Source organism: Podarcis gaigeae (genome assembly GCF_964106915.1).
Source record: "Podarcis gaigeae genome assembly, chromosome: Z".
NCBI classification, from domain to species: Eukaryota; Metazoa; Chordata; class Lepidosauria; order Squamata; family Lacertidae; genus Podarcis; species Podarcis gaigeae.
Window position 1 is genome coordinate 40,493,357 of NC_139691.1, and position 27,635 is coordinate 40,520,991.

Below are 27,635 nucleotides of genomic sequence, written 5' to 3' on the forward strand. Positions count from 1 at the left end.
TTTTAGTCCTTTCTGCTCTGATTGCTTTGTTTCTGTGGAGAAGCAGCTTTTCTTTGTCAACAACATTATGTCATTAAACAGTTCTATTTTGATGTCCATTCATTTTATGACAGTTTCTCTCTGAAGTGTGGGTGTTCCCACTTCTGCCCCATGGCCCATTGATGGTCTTTCAGTTGTGCTGTACATTTTCCTCCTGGGGTATATACCCAGCGTCTGTTTTTCACATGTGGTGGATGATCCCTCAGGTATACCTATTTTGGGGAAAAGTCTCTCATGAAATGGGACTCGTAACGCAAGGATCTTGATTCTAAAATACCAATACTGCCTGTATTGTGTGTGTGTGTGTGCAGCAGGCTAATGCTCTAAAGACCTTATGGCCCAACCAATGACCGCAGCACAATTGGCCGTAGCTGGGGACTGGAGAACGTTAAATATAAATTTATTTGAGATGTGTGGTTGGCACAAATCTGCTGCCCAGCTTTGACAGACAGGTTAGCTGACAGGGTACAGTATGTGGATACGGAAACCAACAAAAAGACAAGGCACCCCATGTCTGCAAAAAATGCTTTGACTTCATTTCATACAGTATTCTTTTATTGCAATAGGCTAGGAGTTCCAAAGTGCATGTGCTGCCACACTAAATAGTGCAGTACAGTACAGGTATTATGTGGAATCTGTAGTAGTGCTTGAAACTACTGAGGGGAAGTTTTCCTTATTGTGATTTCACCATACTCTGTATTATATGAAAAGGAAAACACTTATTCTTGCTTCTAAATAAGCAGGGTCAGTGGCGTAGCGTGGGGGGTGCAGGGGGGGCCGGCCGCAACATCTGGGGATTAGGGTTAGGGGGCGCAAAACCACAGGTTAGGGGGCGCAAATTACTTGCCTTGCCCTGGGTGCTAACAACCCACGCTATGCCACTGAGCAGGGTGGTAGAACAGCCTGCACAGCAGCAATCTACTCGCCTACATCATGATCAGTGGGACTTATTCCCTAGGGGGCAATGCATAAGATTGGCTGCAATCCTATGCACCCCTTGCATCCACCTTGTGCCCCAGGAATCTGCACAAACCTGCACCAGAGAATTGTAGATTTGGAAGGGACCCCTAAGGGTCATCCAGCCACCCCCTGGCAATGCAGGAATCTCAACTAGACCATCCCTGACCCATGGCCATCCAGTCTCTGTTTAAAACCTCCAAGGAAGGCGAGGCCACCTCCTCCCGAGGGAGTCCTTTCCACTGTCGAACACAGCTCTTCCCGCCAGAAAGCTCTTCCTGATGTTCAGATGCTGAATCTCCTTTCCTGTGACTTTGAATCCGCTGGTTCGAGTCCTTACCCTCCGGAGCAGGAGAAAACAAACATGCTCCGTGCTCCGACAAAAACAAACCATCTGCATGGCGATGCGTTTACTTGCGAGCAAGCGCCTTTCCTTGCGGAATAAAACGTGGTCAGTTAAGACTCTTCTGCAAACCTGTCAACTGACCGCTGTTATTATGGTCACTTTAGGGTTGCCATACAGTGGTACCTCGGGTTAAGAACTGGAGGTCCGTTCTTAACCTGAAACTGTTTCTGTTCTCATCCTGAAGCAAAGTTCTTAACCCGAGGTACTATTTCTGCGTTAGTGGAGTCTGTAAACTGAAGCGTCTGTAACCCGAGGTACCACTGTATATGGAAGAGCAAAATAATAATATATATATATATTTAAAAAGAGGACTTTGCGCCGGCTATTCAAAGCGAATAAATGCAATTTGTCTCAATTTGTTACTCCCCCTTTAAAAAAAAAAAAAAAGGGCACGTAACAACCTTTAATTATTATTGCAAGTGAGTAGCAGCCCTCGGAGGAGGCTTTTACTCGCGAGCGCAGCACAGGATCGGGTCCACACGGAAACTGAGTGGGTGGGTGGGACACCTCTACCTACGGGCAATAAATAGCAATCAGCGCTGGGCGTCCGAGGGGCTCCTGGCTTCGCTCGGCTTTCCAGCGGCGAGGCAACGTCCCTTTGACAAGCGAGGAGGAGAAGGAGGAGAAGAAGAAGGAGGCGGCTCCGGGGCTCCGGGGCTCCGGGAAGCAGAGGCAGCAGAGGCTCCCCAGCATCCCCGCGGGCAGCGGGGCCCGGCGCGCTCCGCCCCGGGGAGGCCCGAGCAAGAGGCCGCGAGGAGCCGGTTTGGGGGCGGCGGCGGCGGCGGCGGCGGGAGAGGCGGTGGAGGCCTCCGGTAAGAGGGGGAAGCCAGCCGCGGGTCCGGCTTCGCCCTCCGCCAGCGACTAGGCCTCACCCCGGGAGGAGGGTCGGGAGGGATGCTGGTGGGGGACGCCATACAGCGGAGCGGGGGGCTCGGCAGTCGCCCTTCGAGGCGGGGGCGGCCGGGGGAGGGAGGGGGCGAAGCGGCGGCGGGGGGGGGAATGGGGCTGGATGGACTATGGGGGAGCGCTGGCCGGCCTCTGCCCCCGGGGGTGGGTTTTGCCGCGGGTAGGGTTTCGGGGCTGTAGCTGTGGGCTTCGCCGGGAGCACCTGTGGGGCGGGGAAGAAGGGGGAGGTGGGCCGGGGTCGTCGGCGTGGTTGGGGGAGGTAGGCCTGCTGTCCGGAATAGTCCCTAGGAAGCCGTGGACGGTCCTGGTCCCCTGCCGCCGTCCGCTGGTGTGGTCTAGGGGTGCAGGGGGTGGGTGGCTTAGGGGTGGTCTAGGGCTTTAGGGGGTGGGTGGCCTGACTGCATGGCTTGGGGGGTGGTCTAGGGGTGCAGGGGGTGGGTGGCTTAGGGGTGGTCTAGGGCTTTAGGGGGTGGGTGGCCTGACTGCATGGCTTGGGAGTGGTCTAGGGGTGCAGGGATTGGGTGGCTTAGGGGTGGTCTAGGGCTTTAGGGGGTGGGTGGCCTGACTGCATGGCTTGGGGGGTGGTCTAGGGGTGCAGGGGGTGGGTGGCTTAGGGGTGGTCTAGGGCTTTAGGGGGTGGGTGGCCTGACTGCATGGCTTAGGAGTGGTCTAGGGGTGCAGGGGGTGGGTGGGTTAGGGGTGGTCTAGGGCTTTAGGGGGTGGGTGGCCTGACTGCATCGCTTGGGAGTGGTCTAGGGGTGCAGGGGTTGGGTGGCTTAGGGGTGGTCTAGGGCTTTAGGGGGTGGGTGGCCTGACTGCATGGCTTGGGAGTGGTCTAGGGGTGCAGGGGGTGGGTGGCTTAGGGGTGGTCTAGGGCTTTAGGGGGTGGGTGGCCTGACTGCATGGCTTAGGAGTGGTCTAGGGGTGCAGGGGGTGGGTGGCTTAGGGGTGGTCTAGGGCTTTAGGGGGTGGGTGGCCTGACTGCATGGCTTAGGAGTGGTCTAGGGGTGCAGGGGGTGGGTGGCTTAGGGGTGGTCTAGGGCTTTAGGGGGTGGGTGGCCTGACTGCATGGCTTGGGGGGTGGTCTAGGGGTGCAGGGGGTGGGTGGCTTAGGGGTGGTCTAGGGCTTTAGGGGGTGGGTGGCCTGACTGCATGGCTTAGGAGTGGTCTAGGGGTGCAGGGGGTGGGCTGGCTTGGGGTGGTCTAGGGCATTAGGGGGTAGGTGGCCTGACTGCATCGCTTGGGAGTGGTCTAGGGGTGCAGGGATTGGGTGGCTTAGGGGTGGTCTAGGGCTTTAGGGGGTGGGTGGCCTGACTGCATGGCTTGGGAGTGGTCTAGGGGTGCAGGGGGTGGGTGGCTTAGGGGTGGTCTAGGGCTTTAGGGGGTGGGTGGCCTGACTGCATGGCTTGGGAGTGGTCTAGGGGTGCAGGGGGTGGGTGGCTTAGGGGTGGTCTAGGGCTTTAGGGGGTGGGTGGCCTGACTGCATGGCTTGGGGGGTGGTCTAGGGGTGCAGGGGGTGGGTGGCTTAGGGGTGGTCTAGGGCTTTAGGGGGTGGGTGGCCTGACTGCATGGCTTAGGAGTGGTCTAGGGGTGCAGGGGGAGGGTGGCTTAGGGGTGGTCTAGGGCTTTAGGGGGTGGGTGGCCTGACTGCATGGCTTAGGAGTGGTCTAGGGGTGCAGGGGGTGGGTGGGTTAGGGGTGGTCTAGGGCTTTAGGGGGTGGGTGGCCTGACTGCATCGCTTGGGAGTGGTCTAGGGGTGCAGGGGTTGGGTGGCTTAGGGGTGGTCTAGGGCTTTAGGGGGTGGGTGGCCTGACTGCATGGCTTGGGAGTGGTCTAGGGGTGCAGGGGGTGGGTGGCTTAGGGGTGGTCTAGGGCTTTAGGGGGTGGGTGGCCTGACTGCATGGCTTAGGAGTGGTCTAGGGGTGCAGGGGGTGGGTGGCTTAGGGGTGGTCTAGGGCTTTAGGGGGTGGGTGGCCTGACTGCATGGCTTAGGAGTGGTCTAGGGGTGCAGGGGGTGGGTGGCTTAGGGGTGGTCTAGGGCTTTAGGGGGTGGGTGGCCTGACTGCATGGCTTGGGGGGTGGTCTAGGGGTGCAGGGGGTGGGTGGCTTAGGGGTGGTCTAGGGCTTTAGGGGGTGGGTGGCCTGACTGCATGGCTTAGGAGTGGTCTAGGGGTGCAGGGGGTGGGCTGGCTTGGGGTGGTCTAGGCATTAGGGGGTAGGTGGCCTGACTGCATCGCTTGGGAGTGGTCTAGGGGTGCAGGGATTGGGTGGCTTAGGGGTGGTCTAGGGCTTTAGGGGGTGGGTGGCCTGACTGCATGGCTTGGGAGTGGTCTAGGGGTGCAGGGGGTGGGTGGCTTAGGGGTGGTCTAGGGCTTTAGGGGGTGGGTGGCCTGACTGCATGGCTTGGGAGTGGTCTAGGGGTGCAGGGGGTGGGTGGCTTAGGGGTGGTCTAGGGCTTTAGGGGGTGGGTGGCCTGACTGCATGGCTTGGGGGGTGGTCTAGGGGTGCAGGGGGTGGGTGGCTTAGGGGTGGTCTAGGGCTTTAGGGGGTGGGTGGCCTGACTGCATGGCTTAGGAGTGGTCTAGGGGTGCAGGGGGTGGGTGGCTTAGGGGTGGTCTAGGGCTTTAGGGGGTGGGTGGCCTGACTGCATCGCTTGGGAGTGGTCTAGGGGTGCAGGGGCTGGGTGGCTTAGGGGTGGTCTAGGGCTTTAGGGGGTGGGTGGCCTGACTGCATGGCTTGGGAGTGGTCTAGGGGTGCAGGGGGTGGGTGGCTTAGGGGTGGTCTAGGGCTTTAGGGGGTAGGTGGCCTGACTGCATGGCTTGGGAGTGGTCTAGGGGTGTAGGGGGTGTGTGGCTTGGGGGTGGTCTAGGGCTTTAGGGGGTGGGTGGCCTGACTGCATGGTTTGGGGGTGGTCTAGGGCTTTAGGGGGTGGGTGGCCTGACTGCATGGCTTGGGGTTGGTCTAGGGGTGCAGGGGGTGGGCTGGCTTGGGGTGGTCTAGGGCATTAGGGGGTAGGTGGCCTGACTGCATGGCTTGGGAGTGGTCTAGGGGTGCAGGGGGTGGGTGGCTTAGGGGTGGTCTAGGGCTTTAGGGGGTGGGTGGCCTGACTGCATGGCTTGGGAGTGGTGTAGGGGTGCAGGGTGTGTGTGGCTTGGGGTGGTCTAGGGCTTTAGGGGGTGGGTGGCCTGACTGCATCGCTTGGGAGTGGTCTAGGGGTGCAGGGGTTGGGTGGCATAGGGGTGGTCTAGGGCTTTAGGGGGTGGGTGGCCTGACTGCATGGCTTGGGAGTGGTCTAGGGGTGCAGGGGGTGGGTGGCTTAGGGGCGGTCCATGGCTTTAGGGGGTAGGTGGCCTGACTGTATGGCTTGGGAGTGGTCTAGGGGTGCAGGGGGTGTGTGGCTTGGGGGTGGTCTAGGGCTTTAGGGGGTGGGTGGCCTGACTGCATGGCTTGGGGGTGGTCTAGGGCTTTAGGGGGTGGGGGGCCTGACTGCATGGCTTGGGAGTGGTCTAGGGGTGCAGGGGGTGGGCTGGCTTGGGGTGGTCTAGGGCATTAGGGGGTAGGTGGCCTGACTGCATCGCTTGGGAGTGGTCTAGGGGTGCAGGGGTTGGGTGGCTTAGGGGTGGTCTAGGGCTTTAGGGGGTGGGTGGCCTGACTGCATGGCTTGGGAGTGGTCTAGGGGTGCAGGGGGTGGGTGGCTTAGGGGTGGTCTAGGGCTTTAGGGGGTGGGTGGGTGGCCTGACTGCATGGCTTGGGAGTGGTCTAGGGGTGCAGGGGGTGGGTGGCTTAGGGGTGGTCTAGGGCTTTAGGGGGTGGGTGGCCTGACTGCATGGCTTGGGGGGTGGTCTAGGGGTGCAGGGGGTGGGTGGCTTAGGGGTGGTCTAGGGCTTTAGGGGGTGGGTGGCCTGACTGCATGGCTTAGGAGTGGTCTAGGGGTGCAGGGGGTGGGTGGCTTAGGGGTGGTCTAGGGCTTTAGGGGGTGGGTGGCCTGACTGCATGGCTTGGGGAGTGGTCTAGGGGTGCAGGGGGTGGGTGGCTTAGGGGTGGTCTAGGGCTTTAGGGGGTGGGTGGCCTGACTGCATGGCTTGGGGGTGGTCTAGGGGTGTAGGGGGTGGGCTGGCTTGGGGTGGTCTAGGGCATTAGGGGGTAGGTGGCCTGACTGCATGGCTTGGGAGTGGTCTAGGGGTGCAGGGGGTGTGTGGCCTGGGGGTGGTCTAGGGCTTTAGGGGGTGGGTGGCCTGACTGCATGGCTTGGGGGTGGTCTAGGGCTTTAGGGGGTGGGTGGCCTGACTGCATGGCTTGGGGTTGGTCTAGGGGTGCAGGGGGTGGGCTGGCTTGGGGTGGTCTAGGGCATTAGGGGGTAGGTGGCCTGACTGCATGGCTTGGGAGTGGTCTAGGGGTGCAGGGGTTGGGTGGCTTAGGGGTGGTCTAGGGCTTTAGGGGGTGGGTGGCCTGACTGCATGGCTTGGGAGTGGTCTAGGGGTGCAGGGGGTGTGTGGCTTGGGGTGGTCTAGGGCATTAGGGGGTAGGTGGCCTGACTGCATGGCTTGGGAGTGGTCTAGGGGTGCAGGGGGTGTGTGGCTTGGGGGTGGTCTAGGGCTTTAGGGGGTGGGTGGCCTGACTGCATGGCTTGGGGGTGGTCTAGGGCTTTAGGGGGTGGGTGGCTAGGGTGCATGGCTTGGGGTGGTCTAGGGGTGCAGGGGGTGGGTGGCTTAGGGGTGGTCTAGGGCTTTAGGGGGTGGGTGGCCTGACTGCATGGCTTGGGGTTGTTCTAGGGGTGCAGGGGGTGGGCTGGCTTGGGGTGTCGTCTAGGGCTTTAGGGGGTAGGTGGCCTGACTGCATGGCTTGGGAGTGGTCTAGGGGTGCAGGGGTGGGTGGCTAGGGTGCATGGCTTGGGGGGTGGTCTAGGGGTGCAGGGGTGGGTGACTAGGGTGCATGGCTTGGGAGTGGTCTAGGGGTGCAGGGGTAGGTAGCTGGGGTGCCTGTGGGGCTGCATGGCTTGGGGAAATAGTTCTAGGGCTGCAGGGGGTGGCTGAGGTGTTAGCATGGGCATAGCTAAGAGGGACAGGGGCAAATTGCCACCCAACAAGTAAATAAAAATGAAGCCTGCCCCCGTAACGTGAAGCCTGTTTCCCCTAACAAACCCTGGCTACACCCATGGGTCCTAGTGGTGCTGAATGGCTGGGTGCTAGTTGGGGATGCAAGGGTGCGTTGGGGAAACCCCTGTTTTGGCAGAAGAAGGGGGCATGAGGCATGGCTGCCAGAGGTGCTCTCTGGGGTGTTCAAAGAAGGTTGGGGGGCAGCTTGCCTGGGGGAAGAAGCAGGAGGAGTGGGAAGGGCTGGCATCACTGAGCCCTGTGGGAGTGGAATAAGGGGTGCTAAGTGTTGGCTCTCTTTGAGGCATAAGCAAGGTCTGAAGGTGCCTGGGACTAAGTACTGGGTTGTGTTTGAAAAGCAAGAGGGGATTTTAAGCTCTGCAGGGTTGCAGGAACAAGGGAACTATCCCCGTTGGGGTGGGGGTGTTGGTTGTCTACATGGCTTCAGAAAAGTCCCTGTAGTGGGGTAGAAGGTGGGCACGACGGGCTCTGTGGCTTGTGTCAAGAAATCTCCCTGTGGGCTGCAGGAAACCATGGGCTGTTCCCTCATGGAGTGGGGCTGGGCTGCAGGTGGCGAGTGGCAGTGTGGGCAGCTGCATGGAGTTAGGGGAAAGCCTGTGGTGAGGAAGTAGAGGGCATGATAGCTTTCCTCACACATTCTAGAGAATATTGGCTGTGTTGGGTAAGGTTGGGGCAAGGAAAGAAGCAGCTTCCTTGGCAGTGGAGAGGGTTTCCCTGTGGTGATGTTTGTATGGGTAAAGGAACCCTATGGGATGGAATAAAGGGGATAGTGGAAAGTATAATGGGCTTAGCACTCTGTGGGGCATAAGCAAGGCTCTGTGTGCGGATGGTTGCCTGACACAGGGGTTTGGTTCACTGAGTGGGTTTATGTGTGGGGGTCTTTATAGGCTCTGGAAGCCCTTTCTTGGGCAAGAAGGGTTTGCGAGGTACAGCTACATTGCTCTCTCTGGACCGTGTGAGTAAAGCTCTGTGTGGGGCTGGGTTGTGGGAGACTATTTATGGCATCTTCAGCCAACTCAGGGTGGCATTCACTTGGCTCCCGTTTTATCCCCACAACAGCTCTGAAGCAAGTTAGACTGGGAGATTGTCCCATGACCACCCAGTGAACTACATGGCTGCGTGGGGATTTGAACTCTGGTCTCCCCAGCCCTAGTCTTCACACTGTACAGCCACTACACCACAATTGCAGCAAAGGCCTTTCCTTAAGGAGATGAGTGGGCCGTGGTAGTAGGGAGCGTTATTTGTTGCCCTAGAGGTGTGAAAGAAGGATCAATGTGCAAACCATAGGAGAGTGGTGGGCCAGCACTCTGTGGGGTGTGAGACATTATTGGGATTGGGCTGTGGGGATTAGAGGCCTCTGGAATGGACTGTGCTGCTTTCTGAATTGGCTCAAGGAGTCATGGGCGTTGGGGGGGGAGAGAAAAAGCACGTTGAATAACTTTAGGGTCTGTCAGCTCTGTGCTGCTGGGGTGCAGAAAGCTGAGGACCTGTGGAGTGGTCTATGGCAACATTACTGTGTATGATTTAAAGAGGGACTTGTTGCTGTATGAAAGAAGAGCAAGAAAGCCGTTTGGGCCTAGGGAAATAGTTGAAGCCTGCTCACGACTTGGGCTTAGCCGTGTAGGGTGTGTTTGCCTCTGCGTGTGTTATTGGAGCTGTATGTGAGAAGGACCGCATGTGCAGTGTGTGTATGTTTGGGTACATGTGCTGCAAGATGAGGATGTACTGAGAGGCCCACTGATTACATATATGTGACCCAAACACTTCTAATGTGGAAATGCTTCAGGGTGGATTGAAGGAAAAAGAGCTCAGCTTTCTATTTTTGTACATAGGGCAATACCTGGGGGAAGGTGTTATTTGGGGTTGGGCTTAGGAAGCAGCTTATCTAAGGGGAACATATATGTGGATGAGGAAGAAGAGGTGTTGTGAAGTCCAGTATTGAAAGCTGAGGGTAGTGGAGGTCTTATTTTATGGATGAGATGATGATGATGATGATGATGATTATTATTATTATAATATTTTAATAATATTTAATAAAATAATATTTAATAATATTTACCAATATTTACCAATATTTAATAATATTAATATTTTATTTGTACCCCGCCCATCTGGCTGGGTTTCCCCAGCCACTCTGGGCAGCTTCCACAGAGACCAAAAATACACTAAAATGTCACACATTAAAACTTCCCTGAACAGGGCTGCCTTAAGATGTCTTCTGAATGTCAGGTAGTTGTTTATCGCTTTGACATCTGCTGGAAGGGCGTTCCACAGGGTGGGCGCCACTACCGAGAAGGCCCTCTGCCTGGTTCCCTGTAGCTTTGCTTCTCGCAATGAGGGAACCGCCAGAAGGCCCTCAGTGCTGGACCTCAGCGTCCGGGCAGAACGATGGGGGTGGAGACGCTCCTTCAGGTATACTGGGCGGAGGCCGTTTAGACGCGGGTATACTGGGCCGAGGCCGAATAGACTCTATTTGTGGGAACTGTGTTTTACAATTTACTCTAGTGCCTTTCTGTGGCATATACACCAGAGGGAGCTATGCCCCCTTTTAGATATGAATTGAAGGAAACAGATGATTGAAGACTGCATATCTAGATTGAAAGGAGGGATGGATGGATTTATATGTTATGGGAAGCAGGAACAGGTACTTACATAATAGAGTGATATTGGTTGATCATAAATTGGCATAATATTGGCCTAACTGCCATGACCCCACAACATTTCCAGTGTGTGTTTTAGTCTTTTTTGCCTCACCAAGACCCTGGGGAGATAAAAGGGTAAAAATAAAACCAAATAGCTCCTTGGATAATTTTATTATCTTTTAAAATCCTTCAATAGGTAACTAACAAAAACACACTAAGAACAGTAAAATTCACAGGAACAGCACTCAAAATTCAGAGTAGATAGGACCAGTAAAATCAGTTTAAAAGCCTGGAATAATAAGGTATTTGATGGTCCCAAAATAATTTCAGAATAGGTGAAAAGCAAGCCTTTCCACAGATGGCCTGCCACAAGCAGGGCACATGTGCTGAGAATACGGTACTCTTCCTGCTTGATGTCATCCTATCACATTAACAAATGTAATGATATTTTGACAGTGATGGGTCCCTGTATAAGGGATGAGAAGGGTGGTTAGGAGGAAGAGGAGCATGAGGGTGTTTCTGTCTTGTCTTTTTCTAAGGCTAAAGTAATATAAAGCACATTTATGTAAAAACAGTATGCCATCCTTGAAGATGCACAGAGTTGGGTGGACAGATTCTGGAGAAGGGACTGTGAAGATAGAAGCAAAATAGGATGCCTGTGTTTTGGAAGAAGGGGTTGAATTGTGTTACAACCCACACTGCAGCATGACAGTACTAGTGCAAGTCTACTGCTAACCGCTAAAAGGTCAGTTGCATCACCGTGCAGTCTGAATGTGGTTGCAGCTGGACCATTATGGTGCAGGTTGTATATAGCTTTCACTATAATCTTCTGCTCAGCCATAAATTCCTCTCCGGTGTCTACCATCATGCAGTATTATTGAAGATAGGAACAAATTTCTTTTTGATTTGCTTCATAAAACTTCCTCTTCTGTTTTTGGAACTGTCTTAACAGTCCAAGTTTACCAAAGGGAGCCAAGATACAGGCAGATGAGCCTGCTACTGTAGTTGAGGTTTTTTCCAGCATCATTGGACACTTACCAGGCTATCAAGAAGTTAATTCTCTTGTGTGATTTTAATTTTTAAGATAGGATGCTTTCTGGTTATTGTTGTTTTGAAGTATGGCAAAGGACATTATATAGCCCATTTCAGCGTTGTGTTTGAACTTCATTGGGTGTATGTATTTTCCTGGGATGTTTATTAAGAAGCAAGTTAAGCAGCAGCACATGTGGGTGTACACCTGTGATCAAGGTGTGTTTTTTTTAAAGGATGGGAACAGGTGATGGCTTTGCCAGCAGCTGCATTTTATTATTTGCTCCAGTTTCCCTTGAGTCTTGCAATTTGGACCCTGACATCTCAGAAGAGAGCTGGCAAGAATTTGCCAGTATACTTTCCTAACACACTAATATAGCAGAAGGACTAAACTGAGGAGTATTTTGTTATGCTCTGACTTGAATACAAAAAAATACATGTATCTGTTGAGAACTATGGCATTTTAGGAGAGAATGCAAACTATACAAATCGGAATATCATAATTTCTAGTGCAGAGCTTAAAGACAAACTAGAGGACTGAGAAGGGAAACATACTACAGTGTGGAGGAATGGAGTTCATGACTTGTATTCTGAAAAGCCAGAAAATCTTAAGATAAAAAAATTGACTGGATTATATTGCCTTTCGAAGTAAACTGCATTCCAAGGTGTGTAATTAATTATAGCATGGAGTGTGAGGAACAGATTTCCCTAAGTTATGTTAAACTAAACTTGGAGTGTAGACCTCTTATGCACTTGACCTTTGTTATAAATGAAGCAGTAAATACACATATACAGTATGTGTATCTTGCCTTGAAACTTGACATAGTTGTGAGTGAATTGTGGAAGCATTTATTTGCCATGTTAATGGAAACTAGTTCATCCATGTAACACAGAAACTGCATTGCTTGACTTGACTGTGGGTTGTCTAAGAAGACAGAATGGTTTTTGATTACTGCAGATGCTCTTAAAAGCAATAGTCATTTTATTTTTAACAGAAAAGAATGTCTGACTTGTGCAGTTTACATGTTCTCATGTATTGGAAATAGCTTAGTTAAGTCTAGAGACTTTTCCTAAAGTACCCATTTGCTAGAATTACTAAGCTGTGTTTATAGATATTTGTAGATGTGTAAAGTTTCAGAAAGCAGCTTTTGTGTAGTTTGTTTTAGACTTCGTTAAAATATTTTTATACCATTTCCCCATCAGTTCAATTTTAATTTTAAAGAGAGCTTGGATACATTAGCTGCAATTCTTTCATGGCTATTAGAGCTTGAAGGGTGTAGTCCTGATTACACTTGCTAGGGAGTAAGACCAGTGGAATTCATTTCTGGGTAAACATTGTTTGCAATGTGCCACGAGTGTGTATTTTATCTTACTTGGTTTCTTGGTTATCTTACTGGGTTTCTTTCAAATTGGTTCTTGGTTGGCATTCTGTGACATGCTTAGTGATTTATCCAGTAGTGGTGTGTATTTCAGCTGCAAATGCTTTTTTTGTATCTGCATAGTTTTTCATGTGTGTTCGTTTTGCTGGGAGTTTGGATTTAATTTCAGACTTCTGTAGTTCAATAAGAGATTCTACTGGGACTGTGTGTTGTACAGTATTTAACACTCCTCACAGTGTGTATTATATCTCTTCCCTGCCATTTCTAAGATGACTGTATATCATTTTAAAGATATTTTGTGCTTTTAGAAGATAACCTTTAAAACAGCAAACAAGCAAGGTTGCAATCACAGTGAGCTCCATTGAAATAAAAGGCCCTTCATTCAAAGTAAGTTTGCAAAAATAGGGTCGTTCTGCAAGAGCAAACAGTTTTAGGTCTAAATATGCCTCTAATTTTAATTCAGAAAATAGTGTACTTGTCAGAAATTTGGAAAACACAGGTCCAGCTTGAAAGAGGCGTGGTATGAATGACAGCTGTGTTTAATGTCACCTTGCACTGTTTGCATGGTGCAAGCAGCTGACCCTATTAACTATGTAGAATATAAAGGAGCATTCTTTATTTGCTCTTTATCATAACTCCTCCTCTTTAATTGTTTTTCTAAAGGACCTCTGGACAACATGAATCACACTGTAGTATATGATACCTCAGAAACTATGGAGTTCTGTGCTTTTCATCGACTCTATCTTATGCCAATAGTGAAAATGACAATCTGTATAGTGCTTCCAGAACCCACCGGACCTACCTACATAGTCCCAAAGTGGGAAGTGATTGAAAAGCTGAAGAAAATTGTTTGTCCAGACCGGTTCGCCAGTGTTAAGGTTACCAAGAACACTAAGGGTTTCATTCTGTGTGAGGGAGAGGCAGACACCAATCGCGTGTTTTGTAGGCTGAAGGAGAAGCTTCATGGCAAGATGATAAACCTCAGTGGCTTCAAAGATGATTTGCAAGTGGTTGTCATGGAGCCACCTTCCAATCCGCCAGCTCCTCAGGAGTTGGAACCCACTAGAGAATTGCCAGAGGAAGACTTAGCAGAGCAAAGCAAGGATAGTCCTGATTGCATCTATTTGGAAGGATTGCCATGCAAATGGTTTGCAGTGAAAGGCTCAGGTAGTGAATCACCAAGGGAAGATGTCTTGAGAGCAGTTTTTGAAAATTTTGGGAAGATCAAGAACGTAGATATCCCTATGCTTGACCCTTATAGGGAAGAAGTGGTGGGAGGACGCATGAATAATTTGACTTTGCGTTCCCTTTTGAACCTGCGGACATTTGAAGCTTTTGTCCAATACCAGGAGTCCTCATCTTGTTCAAAAGCTATGGAGACATTTAAGGGAATGAAGCTGGTGTTTAAAGGGGATGATGGAAAAGCTCTTGCATGTTACATCAAGGTAAGAAGTATTGCTTAGGAGTAGCTATTTTTAGTCTATTGCTGTAAAAACTACCAAGTCTTCTGCCACCTGAAAGGCTGGCAGTTTTATTTTGGCATAGGCATTATGAACTATTTTCTACCGTAGGAGGAAGTGCCTAGTGATGTGGAATCTAGTCCCATGAAAGGATATGCTGAATTAAATTTTTCATGCATCTGATGGTGGGAGTCATGTTCCACAATTAGTCTGCCACCCTTTCAGGTGGCACCAGAGTTTTTGTGTTGTGCCAGGGATGGGGAACCTGTGGATCTCCAAGGCTGCTGGGCTACAGCTTTTGTCATCCTTGACCATTAGCCATATTGGCTCAAAGTTGATGGGAGCTGCAATTCAACAGTCTCTGGAAACCACATTCTTTAGGAAACAGGAGTCCTTCCGTTTGTGGAAGAGTCTTGCAGAAGCCAGCACTAATGGAAGAGGAGGTGAAGAGATGTTTGCCTGTCTCTCCTACAACCTCCTGTACCCACTTCCATGCTGTTGCAAGGGGTCTCACAACTCACTGGAGCAGAACTGAAGAGCACAATTCACCTTCCCCCTTGCTGCCATATGGTTTTGACAGGTTTGGTCTTCTTTATATGGGGCATCTGCTTCCATATACAGAAACTTTGAATGATTACTGAGAATAAATCACAACTTCCTAAAAAATATGCATTTTTCTGGGGCTACCTAACTGGAATATCTTTCAGCATTATTTCCATGTTTGGTCTTTAATGGGTATACAATTGCAGCTTTGAAAATAATTTCACTTTGTTCACCTCTTAGATTACTTGGATTTGATTTTATTAAATGTATGTAGCCTAGTTACACGGACACCTTTTAGTTCTTTTCATTTTCAGCACTGTGGTTTTTAATATGGGAGAGGTTTGAAAGATGCCCAATTCTCATTTTAAAATTGAGGGCAGATAACAGCTGGTTTTCAGAGCCTTAGGGATATCCCATGGGTACCTTCACATGACACCTGTATTCTGTTTACACCCTATCCCAACTGAACCTTTAAATTGCCTTTATAATTCCAACCCCCAACTCCAAAAATAGAAGCTTGCAGTGTGGCATAGGGACCAGGTGGGAAGTGTTTGTGTTCATGCTGGGTTACAATCACAAGCAGTTATTTCTCAGTAGCACAACTTCCTTTACTTGAGCATGAGTCTCCCTGCCACCCCTATGTCATCTGTGTTGGACTGCATAGCAAAGGCCTTCTTTCTGGTATGGAGATAGTTGAGCCAAAGTGGTTTAGGGAATGTCCCGATGCTGTTAAGGCTCCCTGTGTTCTATTTGAGATCTTGAAATTGGCTCTGGAGACCTTGTAGATTTTGTATGCTTGAGTGAGTGATACTACAATTTGTACTTCTTTGATTTTTAAACAGGTGACGTCTGATACTACTGATCATTTCAGTGATACTGCTGTAAATCAGAGAAACCTGGAAAAAATAACTCTGCAAGAACTAGAGAGAGAGCGAAAGAGGAAAGAAAACAGAAGGGGAAAAGGGATTGAAAGGTGAGGAATCTCTGTGGCTTTTTTCTTTTTTCTCTTAAAGACAAGATTGAGCATACCCTGTTAGTGGGGAAACTGAGATAAGAGGATTGTTTTTGTGGCTGTGGGGGCTCCATACCTTTTCTTTGCATAATGGCAGCTGGCATTGTGTACCAAAATCAGCTGGACCTTGTGACTTAGCTAAGTTTATTCAAGGAGAGAAAATCTGTGTACTTTCCCTTTTTTAGCTATTTTATTAGTTATGCATAATTCAGATTTTGTTTAGTTATTGGGATATCTATGTGAGATAATGTTAAACTTGCCCCCAAGTACTTGAAATCTTTTCTAGACACCTTTCTGCCTCCCAAGATTTCAGCAGGCATTTATACATAATATGCTCCTTGCCATGAGGGCTAGAAACATTTCTTTTAAAACAAACAAATGAAAGTTGAGTCTTGGGATATTAATTTGTTTACCCGGTACTAAATTGTGTGCTCCTGTAGCATTCACATAACCATGATTATTTTACTGTCTTCCCTAAAGTACATTTCAGTGAAACTGATAAAGCTGAAGGACTTTTAACAGAAGGCTGCAAACATCAAAACACTGTTTCTCACTTCATGTTTTATCTGCAGCTGTTAATAGTGTTACAAGCCATCCCAATCTCCGATCAGCGTGAGATTCCAGGGGTTCCGGGTGCTTAACCCAGGGTTTGTGTTTTCTTTTGGAAATGAGGCACAGTGGGGACTGTATGTCTTTAGGATATATGGTTTATTTACACATATATGCAGCCTGAACCTACGATGGAGGGGTTCACAGCATTAACACCCCAAGAGAGTGACCATAGCCATAGCCTTAGATTTAGTAGACATCAAACATTGTGCTCTGCCTCTCTAGCTTTCTAGCCTGCAGCTTTACTTCTAGATCATCACTCCTAAACTCTGCCTTCCACAGACCCCCCCCCCCCTTTGCTCTCCTTACTAGGAGGCTAGCTTGGTTTGAGTAGTTTTGAACACTTGCTAGTTCCAGGGATTAGAAGAGTCTGGCATCCACAAACTCAGGACAGTATCTGTAGGTATAAACTTGATAGTAAAGACATCTAGATTACTGGAGAAAACTAGCAAGATATAAGCAGTCCAACTTTTGGCCATGGGATTACTATCTGGTTACTAATTTCATGTCCTGCTATTCAAAACATGTTTCTATCAGGTAATAATAATAATAATAATAATAATAATAATAATAATAATAATAATAATATATGATCTATACCCCACCCATCTGGCTGGGTTTCCTCAGCCACACTGGGCGGCTCCAAACATAATATTAAAAACACACACAAAAACCAAACATTAAAAACTTCCCTATACAAGGCTGCCTTCATATGTCTTTTAAAAGTCAGATAGTTGTTTATTTCCTTGACATCTGATGGGAGGGCGTTCCACAGGGCAGGAGCCACTACCGGGAAGGAAGGCCCTCTGCCTGGTTCCCTGTAGCTTTGCTTCTTGCAGAGAGGGAACCACCAGAAGGCCCTCAAAACTGGACCTCAGTGTCCTGGCTGAACGATGCGGGTGGAGACGCTCCTTCAGGTAGCTGTTATTGGGCGACTGAAAATCCAGCAGACTCCAAATTCTGCCATTTTACTGTTCAAAGACTTCCTGTTTCTGCCAAGGGGAACAAAAAAGGAGTTTAAAAAGGGTATTTTTGCCATTTTAGCTGTTGGTTATATAGCTGCATGAATTTTTCCATAGATGCTTAGTTCTTTTCTATTAGTTCAGAGTTGCCTCCTCATGGTAATTAATAAATAGAAACTTGCCTTCAGTGAAAGGGCAATATGTCCTTTGCTTTACGTTAATAGATAACAAGTGACGGTTCTGTATGAGGATGAACCTTAGGCGCATAGTTGCATAAGACCTTTTTTTGCAATTTGGTTTGTTTTATCAATTGCTGAAATTCTGTATAACAGCATTATGCCTACACTGAAGTTAAATCAATTTTTGTGAGAGAATATAATGTAATTTGGGTTTCAGGTTTTGCTGCTGAGTTCAAAGACAAATGTGTGTCACTACTTGTTTTCTCAACCTCCCTTAGCTCTCCAGAGGGCTTCTTCAATGCCAGATTACATCTGAGCACATATGTTCTTATTCTGCAGGGAGCCTTGGGCTCCACCTTCTTTGTTGCATTCAGAACAAAAGTTGTTATGCCAAAAGACTGAAATAGTAATACTAGATTTACGAAACTCTCAACAAATTCAGCTTTTGCAAGACTTTATTTCACCCCTCCCCTTTTTAAAGACTATTTAGCAATTAGGATATAAAATGCAGACCCTCAGGCCCAGGGATTTCCTGTTACAGGTAATTTGCAACGTATGCTCATTAAACTTGTGTGCGTTTAGCTTTATGAGGTAGGCAAAAAAAAATAATAATAACAAAGGCAGGGCAGAAAATGGGTGGGTGTCTGGGGGGAAAAAGGACTTGGGCAAGCCCAGTTGCAATGTGTTTTGACTACACACAATTTTGGCTTTAGGTGCTATCCCTGGTACATAGCCCCTCCATACATTGAGAGCCACCGGTATGTACAGAAGTCCGAGTTGGCTGCGTACCGAAATTGTTTCCTAGAAAATCAACAAGGATTTTACAAAATATTTTTCTCATCAGGAATCATTCTGGTCTATTACAAAATCCTTTCTGCAGTTCTTCTCAGGCTTTATGAGAACTCTGGCACACTTTCTCCGAATTAAATTTGGAGAGACGTGCTTCATTCATGCTCCTGGAAAAGGTCTACTTTTATACTATGTGCGTTATAATTCACCTGCCTTTAGAAGGGCCCTCCTAGCTAGAAGACGGCAAGGTCAGAGCAGTGATTCATGCACAGACACAACAGACCTCTCAGACCAGGACGTTCTATGTTACTCCATGAGGAGTGGTAGAACGATCCATTTACATCTAGTGACAGGTTAGGAGGAGGAGGAAAGATCAGAGTAGTGACTCACACATATACCAGAAACATCCTCTTCTGTGGCTGGGTACTTTTGAACTCACAGGAGCATTATATATGCTCACGTGACATACTAGCAGTTTTCACACAGCGCAGAGTTTGGGAATTAGCTGCTCTGTTCAGTCTGCAGTAGGGCTCAGCAACTTACAAGGCCAGAACTGCTTAGATCTGCATTCTCTGTCTTGAGACCATTTTTGTGGCCTGTGGGGGCATAGAAATGTTGACTGGAGGTTAGGAACAATGATTAAATTGAAAGCAAAGTGGTCTGTAGCTCTGACTGTAAAAAAGAAGAGCCAAGGTCAGCAAATGCACAAGGCCTCCAGACAAGTGTCTTATTTCTTTTCTTGAGCCGGGGAAGGTGAAAGTGTTTGTATATAATCTGTTAGCTTTCATAGTGCATCTGAGCACTCCCTGAGTAGTAATAAGGATGCCTGTTCAGGAGTGATGGGGAATAATCCTAGCGTTTGGCATCATTATAATGAAGCCAGTGAAGGGTGGAAGAAAGTTGTTAGGTTATCAGTATTGCAGGTATGAACACACTAAGGGCGCAGCAAGGATGAAGAAACATTAACGATATGTAGAAACTATTCTGCAAAAATTGGGGAGAAAAGTTTAAGATGGGTTTTTTTAGCTTTTTAAAAACAAATATAAGTGAACATGCTATACAGTGGTACCTTGGGTTACAGATGCTTCAGGTTACAGACGCTTCAGGTTACAGACTCCGCTAACCCAGAAATAGTACCTCAGGTTAAGAACTTTACTTCAGGATGAGAACAAAAATTGTGTGGCGGTGGTAGCGGGAGTCCCCATTAATTAAAGTGGTACCTCCGGTTAAGAACAGTTTCGGGTTAACAACGGACCTCCAGAACGATTTAAGTTCTTAACCCAGGGTACCACTGTACTAGATTTTTATTTACTAATCATTTCGTAAAATTTATAGACCGCTTGATTGTTAAAAAAAAAAAAAACTTCAAAGAGGTTTACCAAAAGATAAAACAAGAAAATAAATAAAAACCACAAACATGCTTTAAAACTTAAAGTTAAAACACACATCACCTCAACTTTCCAAGCATCTGGGTAGGCTTGCCTAAACAAGATGGTTCTTAGTGTGGTGTGCTGTGGCATGATTGCTGACTGCATTTTCCAGCTCACATGTGAGGGAAGCTCCTTGTAGAGTGCATTGCAGTAGTCCAGTACACTGGTACCTCTGGATGCGAACAGGATCTGTTCTGGAGCCCCATTCACATCCAGAAGCAAATGCAACTCGCATCCGCGTGTGCGTGGGTCACAATTCGCCACTTCTGCACATGTGCGTGACGTCATTTTGACCGTATGCGCGAGTAGCGAAACCCGGAAGTAACACACTCCATTACTTCCGGGTTGCCGCAGTGCACAACCCGAAAATACTTATCCCGAAGCTACTTCAACCCAAGGTATGACTGTATTGCTGTAACCAACACATGAACTACTGTGACAAGGCTTTCCCAGTCCAGGAATGGCCACAGCTTATGAACTAGCTGTAATTGGTAAAGGGCCTTGCCAGCTGCTGAGGCTACCTGAGCCTCCAGTGATGTAGGTGGATCTGGAAACACCTCAGTCTGTGAACCTTCTCCTTCAGGGAGAGTGCAACCTCATCCATGGTAGGAACTGACCAATTTCTCAGACAAGGGAGCTGCTCACCCACAGTGCCTCTGTTTTGCCAGGATCCAAGCTCAGCTTGTTTGTCCTCATCCATTTCATTATTGCCCAGGGATTGCTCAGGTTCATTGTATTGGCATCAGAAATGTATTCAGTGCAAATTATCCTTGCTTTTCAATCAGTCCAGAAGAACCACATCACTAATCTAAAATAGCAAAAGCAGTGGCGGATCTAAGCTTCAGGGCCTCTAATCTTGGAGGGTCCCCAGAAACGACTTTAGCCACACGTGTACAGTGGTACCTCGAGTTAAGTACTTAATTCGTTCTGGAGGTCTGTTCTTAACCTGAAACTGTTCTTAACCTGAAGCACCACTTTAGCTAATGGGGCCTCCTGCTGCCGCCACGCCGCTGGAGCATGATTTCTGTTCTTATCCTGAAGCAAAGTTCTTAACCAGAAGCACTATTTCTGGGTTAGCGGAGTCTGTAACCTGAAGTGTCTGTAACCCAAGGTACCACTGTATATAACATCCCTCCCATAACTCAAAACTATAAGGCATGGGATTTTTTTTATTCACACCAGTGATTTTGATATGTGAGATAATCTGTCCAGTACAGCAATTTTAATCAAAATCTGAGATGTAGCAGTTAACATTTTTTTATATATATATATATACACCGTATTTTTTGCCCTATAGGATGCACTTTTCCCCCTCCAAAAATGAATGGGAAATGTGTGTGCGTCTTATGGGGCGAATGCAGGCTTCAGGAAGCTATCCGCAAGCCTTGGGAGCTCCGCGGGAGTTCCCGTCGGGCTCCCAAGGCTTGCAGATAGCAGCCTGCATCCCGAAGCCTGGGGCGCGCTGCTTCGTGCAGATATCGGGCAGCCCCACAAGCTCGGGGGACAGCGGGGAGGCGGAGCACTGCCATCCTGCTATTCCCCGACCTGGTTTGGAGGCTGGCGCTGGGGAGAAGCGTGCTTCTCCCCACCGCCAGCCCCACAAGCTCGGGGGACAGATATCTGCAAGCCTGGGGAGACCGGCGTGACTTCCCGCTGGGCTCCCTAAGTTTGCGGATAGCAGCCTGTTCTGGGGGCTGGGGTCGGGGAAGTTCGGGCATCCCCTGCCCCAGCCCCGCGCCTGGGGGAAAAAATAAATTTTCCCAAAAAAAACTAGGTGCGTCCTATGGGCCAGTGCGCCCTATGTGGCGAAAAATACGGTAGGGGTGTGTGTGTGTGTGTGTGTGTGTGTGTGTGTGAGCAAAAGTGCCACATCGTTGAAGGACCGGGGGCGGGGACAGGGTTGGGAGACTAGGTTCATTATTGTCATGATAAACCATGGTTTATGGCAGTGTTTGAAATGGCTCATGTAACTTTAGATGCAGTAGTGGGAAATATTAGGACCAGAAGATGTTTCAAGAGAGAGCTGCCCTGAGGTTATCTTCAAACATTTTGCATGTGTGAAGTATATATGTTTACATTCCAAAACACAAATTTGTAGGAAGTGTTCTCTCTTGTGTCCAAACAGATTTCAAGGGTGGAAGCCCTTCCTGTTACCTCCTTATCTTCCCTTCTACCTTGCAAGGGTTAAAACTGTAAAATTATTTCCCTCCCGCACCTAAATTGTCCCATATCAATAATTGCCTAGAAAACGACGCAATGATGAAGAAAAGAAAACTGGAGAAAGAAAGAGGAAGTATAAGCACAAGAGACATGGGCAAAGGAAGATAGATTGGGATACAAAACACCAAAGAAAGCAGCGGAAGGTAACAGATGCGGAAGATTTGTGGACAGAGAAGATGCCCAATTGGGAAGAGAAGAAACACGATATAGCTCAGAAAAGAGAGGAGTCCATGAGGCTGCTTTCCTTGCTCTTAAACAAAGTAAAAGTAAGGATATAATTTTCAAAATATTCTAAGGGTGTTTTTTTTAAATGTTTTTTTTAAATATATGTAATAAGTTGTGGACAACTGTAGGCATATATGATAGCAGAGTTCGCAACAAGTGGGCAGCAGGTTTCTCAGTTTCCACATCCAAGGCACACCACATTTTGATGTACTGAACTGGGTGCGCTGGGAGATGTTGACTCTGAGAATGAAGTGATTTAAGTAAACTCCTCAGCAAGATGTAAGGCTTTTGATAACTTCTCCTTTTCATCCTGTGATAAAGGATCATACAAATGCTTGTTGGTGGAAGTTCTCTTTTCATATAGGAAATTGCTGTGAATTATTGAGGTGGAGCTGAAACTTGCTTTCTTGTGTGGGGTCATTATTTTAGTAGAACGACTCCGAAGTTATCATTGAAAAAAGCGAAAGCAAATAAACCGGCAATTTGACTATTGCCTATGGCAAGTGACTTGCATTAATAATTATTTTTCCTCTGAAAACAGCAAAATCAAGCTGGCTTGTATCTTAAAGGCTATGATTTGTGCAGCTTTGTGAGCCTTTTAAGATGTGGTTTGAAGTGAATTGGCATTTAAAAAACAAAAAACAGGTTTCCTTTCTGGAAAAATTGAACCGCCTCAAACAGCAGTCTGCAGAGACAACTCCTACAGTGAATGAAGTCTTAAGTGTGTTTCCCAAGCAGTGTATTTTGGGTCTTGCTAAGACTGGCAGGGAGGGAGGCAGATTTCACCCATGAGGTACAACCCACAGGGAGTTTATGGATAAGTCCCTTTTTATGGGGGTGGGGACGAGCTGTTAAAACACAACAATGCTTTTATGCAGCTTTTGCATTTTAGTAGAATCACTAGGACAAAGTAATCCATCCATGTTGTCCTCCAACTGTTCTTGGACTCCAACTCCTGCAATCCCAGGCCATTTGACATGATGGGAGTTGTAGTCCAAGAGCTTCTGGCCACACACCAGGTGCATTCTGGCTTGTTTGACCTGGGTGGGTGGATGCTATTTGGATTTCCTGTCTTAGGCACTGAAGGGTCTTTGACTAGCCCAAATTGTACATAAAATCATTTATCATTAGGCTTTGCTGATTTACCGGTATTTGCTTTCTGCTCAAGTCCCTTGTTCTGTTGCGCTATAATTCTTTCTTTTATTCCCCCCCCCCCCAGGACGTTGCACAAGCATCCGAGCAAATAGGGGGCCCTCTGCTGAATCTTGAAATCAAAAGGGAGAATTGCTCCTTTGCATCTCAGATACAGAATGCACCAAAGGAACAAGTAAACTGCCTTGGGCAACAAGAGTCGAAGAATAAGAGAGAATCCAAGTGTCAGTCAGCTCAGTTGGCGGATGCTTTTATTGAGGAGAAGCAGCAGCAGCAGCAGCACATTCCATTTAAGTTGCCTGCATTACCTGATCCGTTTTGGAGACATACTTTGAACAGGCCAATTGCTGAAACCATCACCACCTACGTAACACACAGGCCCCATGACAGCCACTCGTTTGGGTGCTCCCCTAAAGCTTCCAGGGAGAGAGAATTCAGGAAGCCCAAGGTATATGAAACTGATGAATTCACACATTATTTACTCAACTACTATCAAACCCCAGAATATGCACGGGACTTTCCAAGGGTGGATAACCCAGCGAATAAGTCTCAGTGGCAGAGGGTGGTGTATTTCAATAAGGACAGCTTGCAGATTAACCTGCAGAACAAAGATAGGCAGTGCATGACGGATTTGATTTGTGTACCAAATACCCAAGAGAAAAGCTCCAGACGTAGTGATAGCTGGGAAGTAATGAATAAGGAACCTGAGGTTATGCCAAAAAGCCAGGCATGTGCTAGGGAGTTTGCCAAAAACTATCGGGGCAAAGATCTGTCAAATGAGGCTGAAGAAGGAACGCTGCGTGGTAAATTGAATAGTCGTATTCTAGTAAGTGCAGCTCATGATAGAAAATCCCTAGTAGAAGACACTGAAATGGTGGCTATGGCATCACACAAGCTAGTTGGCCGTGTGAATAAATTGAAGGATGTATTGGAAGAGATCAGCAGTGATTCTGAATCCTTCAATGAGGCACTTAATGAGTCACGAAGCAAAAAAGAAAGAAAAAATGGTGGTGGCTGCAAGGTGGCACCCTTCGGTCAGAAAATGGTGAGAGATTTGTCAATTTCTGTCCAAAATGATTGTTGTGGTGCTCAAGGTATTGAATGCAGCAAACACAGTTTCTTCTCACGCTCTGAGTACTGTGATTCAGCAAGGCACTCCAAGCTAAAGCTTAGGACAACATACAAAAGAACCAGCAGCAAAGTAAGGGGTGAAGAACAAAGAGTCAAATGGACATCTAGTGATGAGGAGAGGAAAGCTGATCGGAAGAACAGAAAGAGATATTCTGGAAACAATTTGTCTGATGATGAACCACAGTTCTTTAAAGCAAACCATCGTGAAGAGATGGAGTCTCTTGGCAAGATGTCCCATCACAAAATGAAATGTAAAACTCATCACACCATTCCAGGGGCAGTAAAAGCAAAAGATGCCACCCATTCGGGTGGGTCTCCTTTTCAAGAAGCTCACCCAAAGGCAGATAAGGGGAATGTAGACATTAATAAGACCGGTGAGAATGGGTGCCAAATAAATGAAAAGCAGAGAATTTTCAAGGCTAGCTCAAGAAGAGTGGTGTCAGGGCAGGAAGGAGAGGGGAGAGAATTGGTGAGATGGTGAAACAAGCAAGTGAGTGGAATAGGATGGGGGCAGCTTTCAGTTTTTGGAAGCCCTTTTTGGCGTTAATGAGCAGCTTCTGCAACGGGGGCATTCTTCACTCCAGGAGGTTTTGCTGCAACTCCTGGTTTCCAGGGGACTTGCTGTTAAGAAAATAGGTGGAAACAGATTCCTGAAGGATGCCCTTTGTTTCCTGTCAAAACAATTCAATCCATATGCAGAGACAATTTATGAAGGAGAACTTGGAAGAGTCTGCTAACTTGGTTGGTCTTGGGGGGTGATGGGTGTGGTTCTTGAAAGCTCAAATTAGGCCCTCTTAAGGACTTTAAAATAAATCACATCTGGTGATTTGGGTGCTCTGCTTGGGCTGCTGTGCATGCTGGCAGAGCACGAGAGGGCAGACACAGCTTGGCAAAAACTGGTCAACAGATTCAACATCTGTACTAATGACCAAAAATTTTTTTTTTATTAAAAAAGTTACTGCAGTGCATGATTGAAGCCATGTTGAATGATCTACTCAGAATCTGAGCCAAGTGAAGTGAATGGTCCCTGCCAATTTCGGAGGGAGCCACAGAATATGAAAATGCTCCCTAGTAACTGTACAGTTAAAGGAGGTAGTTGAACAAATTGTTTAATTTATAAGATTAAAAAAAGAAAGTGCCTCCTCAGTGATGTCAGAAAGGGGATGGTGTGAGAGATGAAACATTTATCCAAAAGGCAGAGAAGGAACGTGTTTGTTTATAATTTACTGCAGACGTGGCAATTTGAGATACTCAAGCTTTTTTTTTTTAATTATTATTATTATTATTATTTATTTTGCAAGAAGCCTTTTATTTATTTAGAAAGATTTATATGCCACTTAATCAGAAAACTCTGCAATTAGCATAGCTTAATCCAGCATTGGGCAGTATATGCTGTGTGCCAGATTCTGCTTCTCAGTCCAGACCCTTTTTGTGGCAGGTCCCTTTGGGTTTATTGGAATGGTTTGAGTAGAATAACAGATGCCCTGGTTTGAATGGCTACTCCCTTTAATTCTGCCTAAATCTTCTGCCCTTTATTAACCAGCCGAGGGCAAAGTTACACAGGACACAGGAGAGCCATTATCAGATTTCCTGCCATTCATTTTTTCTTTTCTTTTTTCTTTTGAAGGAGCAGTTGCAGGGTGCTCAGATGGCAATCATAGTAGCGGAGCTGGGAGGAAGTGTTTAGCCCTTCCCACCCCAGTCACTTGACTAATAATAAGTAACTCCCTACTAGCGTCAGGGTAAGGTGGAAATGTGGGCATGATAGAGGTAAGGTTGGGCCCATATTTTATGCCCACCTTATATATATATATATTTGGGGTGGTGGTGATGGTAAATACATAAATTGAGAGCGAGGTAAACATTCCATTCCCAGCTGTTTATTTCCCCCTCCTGTGCACCCAGCAATTTCTCCTTGCTTGTCAGGATTTGGGAAGATAGTGGGAAGCTCCCAGAGCCTGGTAAACAGCCCTTGCCTTATATGGGGGGGGGGGGAGGGACAGTTCTGGGGGTTCCTGACTGCACAACTTTGCTTTTGTGCATGGGCACCTGGAACAGAACCCTCGCTTTAAGTGGCGGGCCACTTGTATCTGTTTTCCCCCACTGCCATGGGACAGAAGTCAATGGCAGGAGGGGACTATAGGTGGGAAGAAACAGCAGGGAAAGGGAGGGCTTAGCACCCCTAGAGCCCAGCATCCCTGCGCCAGTCAAAGCAGGATGCACCAAGGTTGCTTTAAAGTGTATTTTTCTTTTTTTCTTTTTTTAAAAAACAAACTCATATCAGGAGACCAGGAACTCACACAGAGTTTGGCCCCCAAGTTAATTTATTTTGAAGAATAGGTGGGGGCTTGAGAGGGGAGAGCTAAATTAAAATCATGGTTGATGTTGTGTGAGAACCAATGAAATTTCCCCCAGTCCTCTCCTAAATGTCACAGAATTAATTTCATTTCATTTTAAAAGACAGAACTAGAAAGCAAGAAGTCCATATTTTCACATGTACTTCACAGGCTAGGGGTGCTGTACTTTGTATTCGATGGATCTGCTGAACAGGGAATGCTTTGAGCAGTGAAAAAGGGGTGTGAAATCTACTTAAGTGCTGGTTGGTATTTTGTTCCTTGAGTAAGTGACCTTCTAAGCATAGCTATGTAGTCTGAGCCCATAGAAATTATTCTGTTCAGTTATTGCTTATAATTTTATGAAACATGGAACGGGCAAAACAAAGACCGTCAAGGACTACAACCTGAAACCATTCTACTGACAAGAATAGGCAGTTGCGAGGGCTGCAAGCTAGGTTGTCGCTTGTTGCACCAGATAGTCACAGCTGTAAGAAGAGGAACAAATTATAGTTTGAGTTTTTGCTTATAATTTTAATATGCTTTATTTATTTCATGTCATGGTAATTTTCATGTGAATAAGCGTTCCCTAGCATACCATCCATGTTTGTTAACCTCTGCTCCAATAAAGTAGTAATGAAGCAATGTATGCAGATATTTTCTGTGCTTAGATTCATGTTTTGCGTCAGGCTGATGGGTGGTGGCAATTTCCACAGTCCTCTAAGCTTGTCTTTTCTTTAACGCTAACCTAGTTTGCAAAAACTGAATGGATTTCCCAATGCAGCCAACAAATGTTTATTTAATCTGAAAGTAATATTTTGCACTTGGGTTTTATTTATTCATTTAGATCATTTAGTGCTCTTCGGCCAATGGCTCCCAGAGTGGTACACATACAATCAAACTAACACAGTGCCACTGTAGGCTTATAATCCAGGGGGGTGGGAGAAAGGACACACAAGGGGAAAAGAACAGGGAAGGAAGAGGAAAGTAAAAAACCAAAACTCAAGCACCAATTTCTAAACAGGTGTGCTGTAATGACCAGCTGGCAACCTGATGGAATGGCTACCCCCAAATGGCAGTTAAGGGGAGAGGACAGTTGAGGGGTTCCATTTCCCCCT

At 47.6% G+C, this 27,635-nt stretch overlaps 1 protein-coding gene across 2 annotated transcripts; it reads left to right on the plus strand.

Moving 5' to 3' along the window:
- The first annotated feature begins 1,817 nt into the window (after positions 1-1,817).
- Positions 1,818-27,162, plus strand: LOC310836904 (A-kinase anchor protein 17B-like). 2 transcript variants are annotated; one of them, XM_083722792.1, is made up of 5 exons: positions 1,818-2,214; positions 13,136-13,917; positions 15,318-15,448; positions 21,702-21,942; positions 23,121-27,162. In XM_083722792.1, exons 2-5 carry the CDS (start codon positions 13,150-13,152, stop codon positions 24,663-24,665), a joined length of 2,685 nt encoding a protein of 894 aa, XP_083578918.1. In that variant the 5' UTR covers positions 1,818-2,214; positions 13,136-13,149; the 3' UTR covers positions 24,666-27,162. The 2 variants fall into 2 exon arrangements, with proteins under 2 accessions (XP_083578918.1, XP_083578917.1); XM_083722791.1 differs by lacking the exon at positions 1,818-2,214 and adding an exon at positions 2,377-2,452.
- Positions 27,163-27,635: the final 473 nt, after the last annotated feature.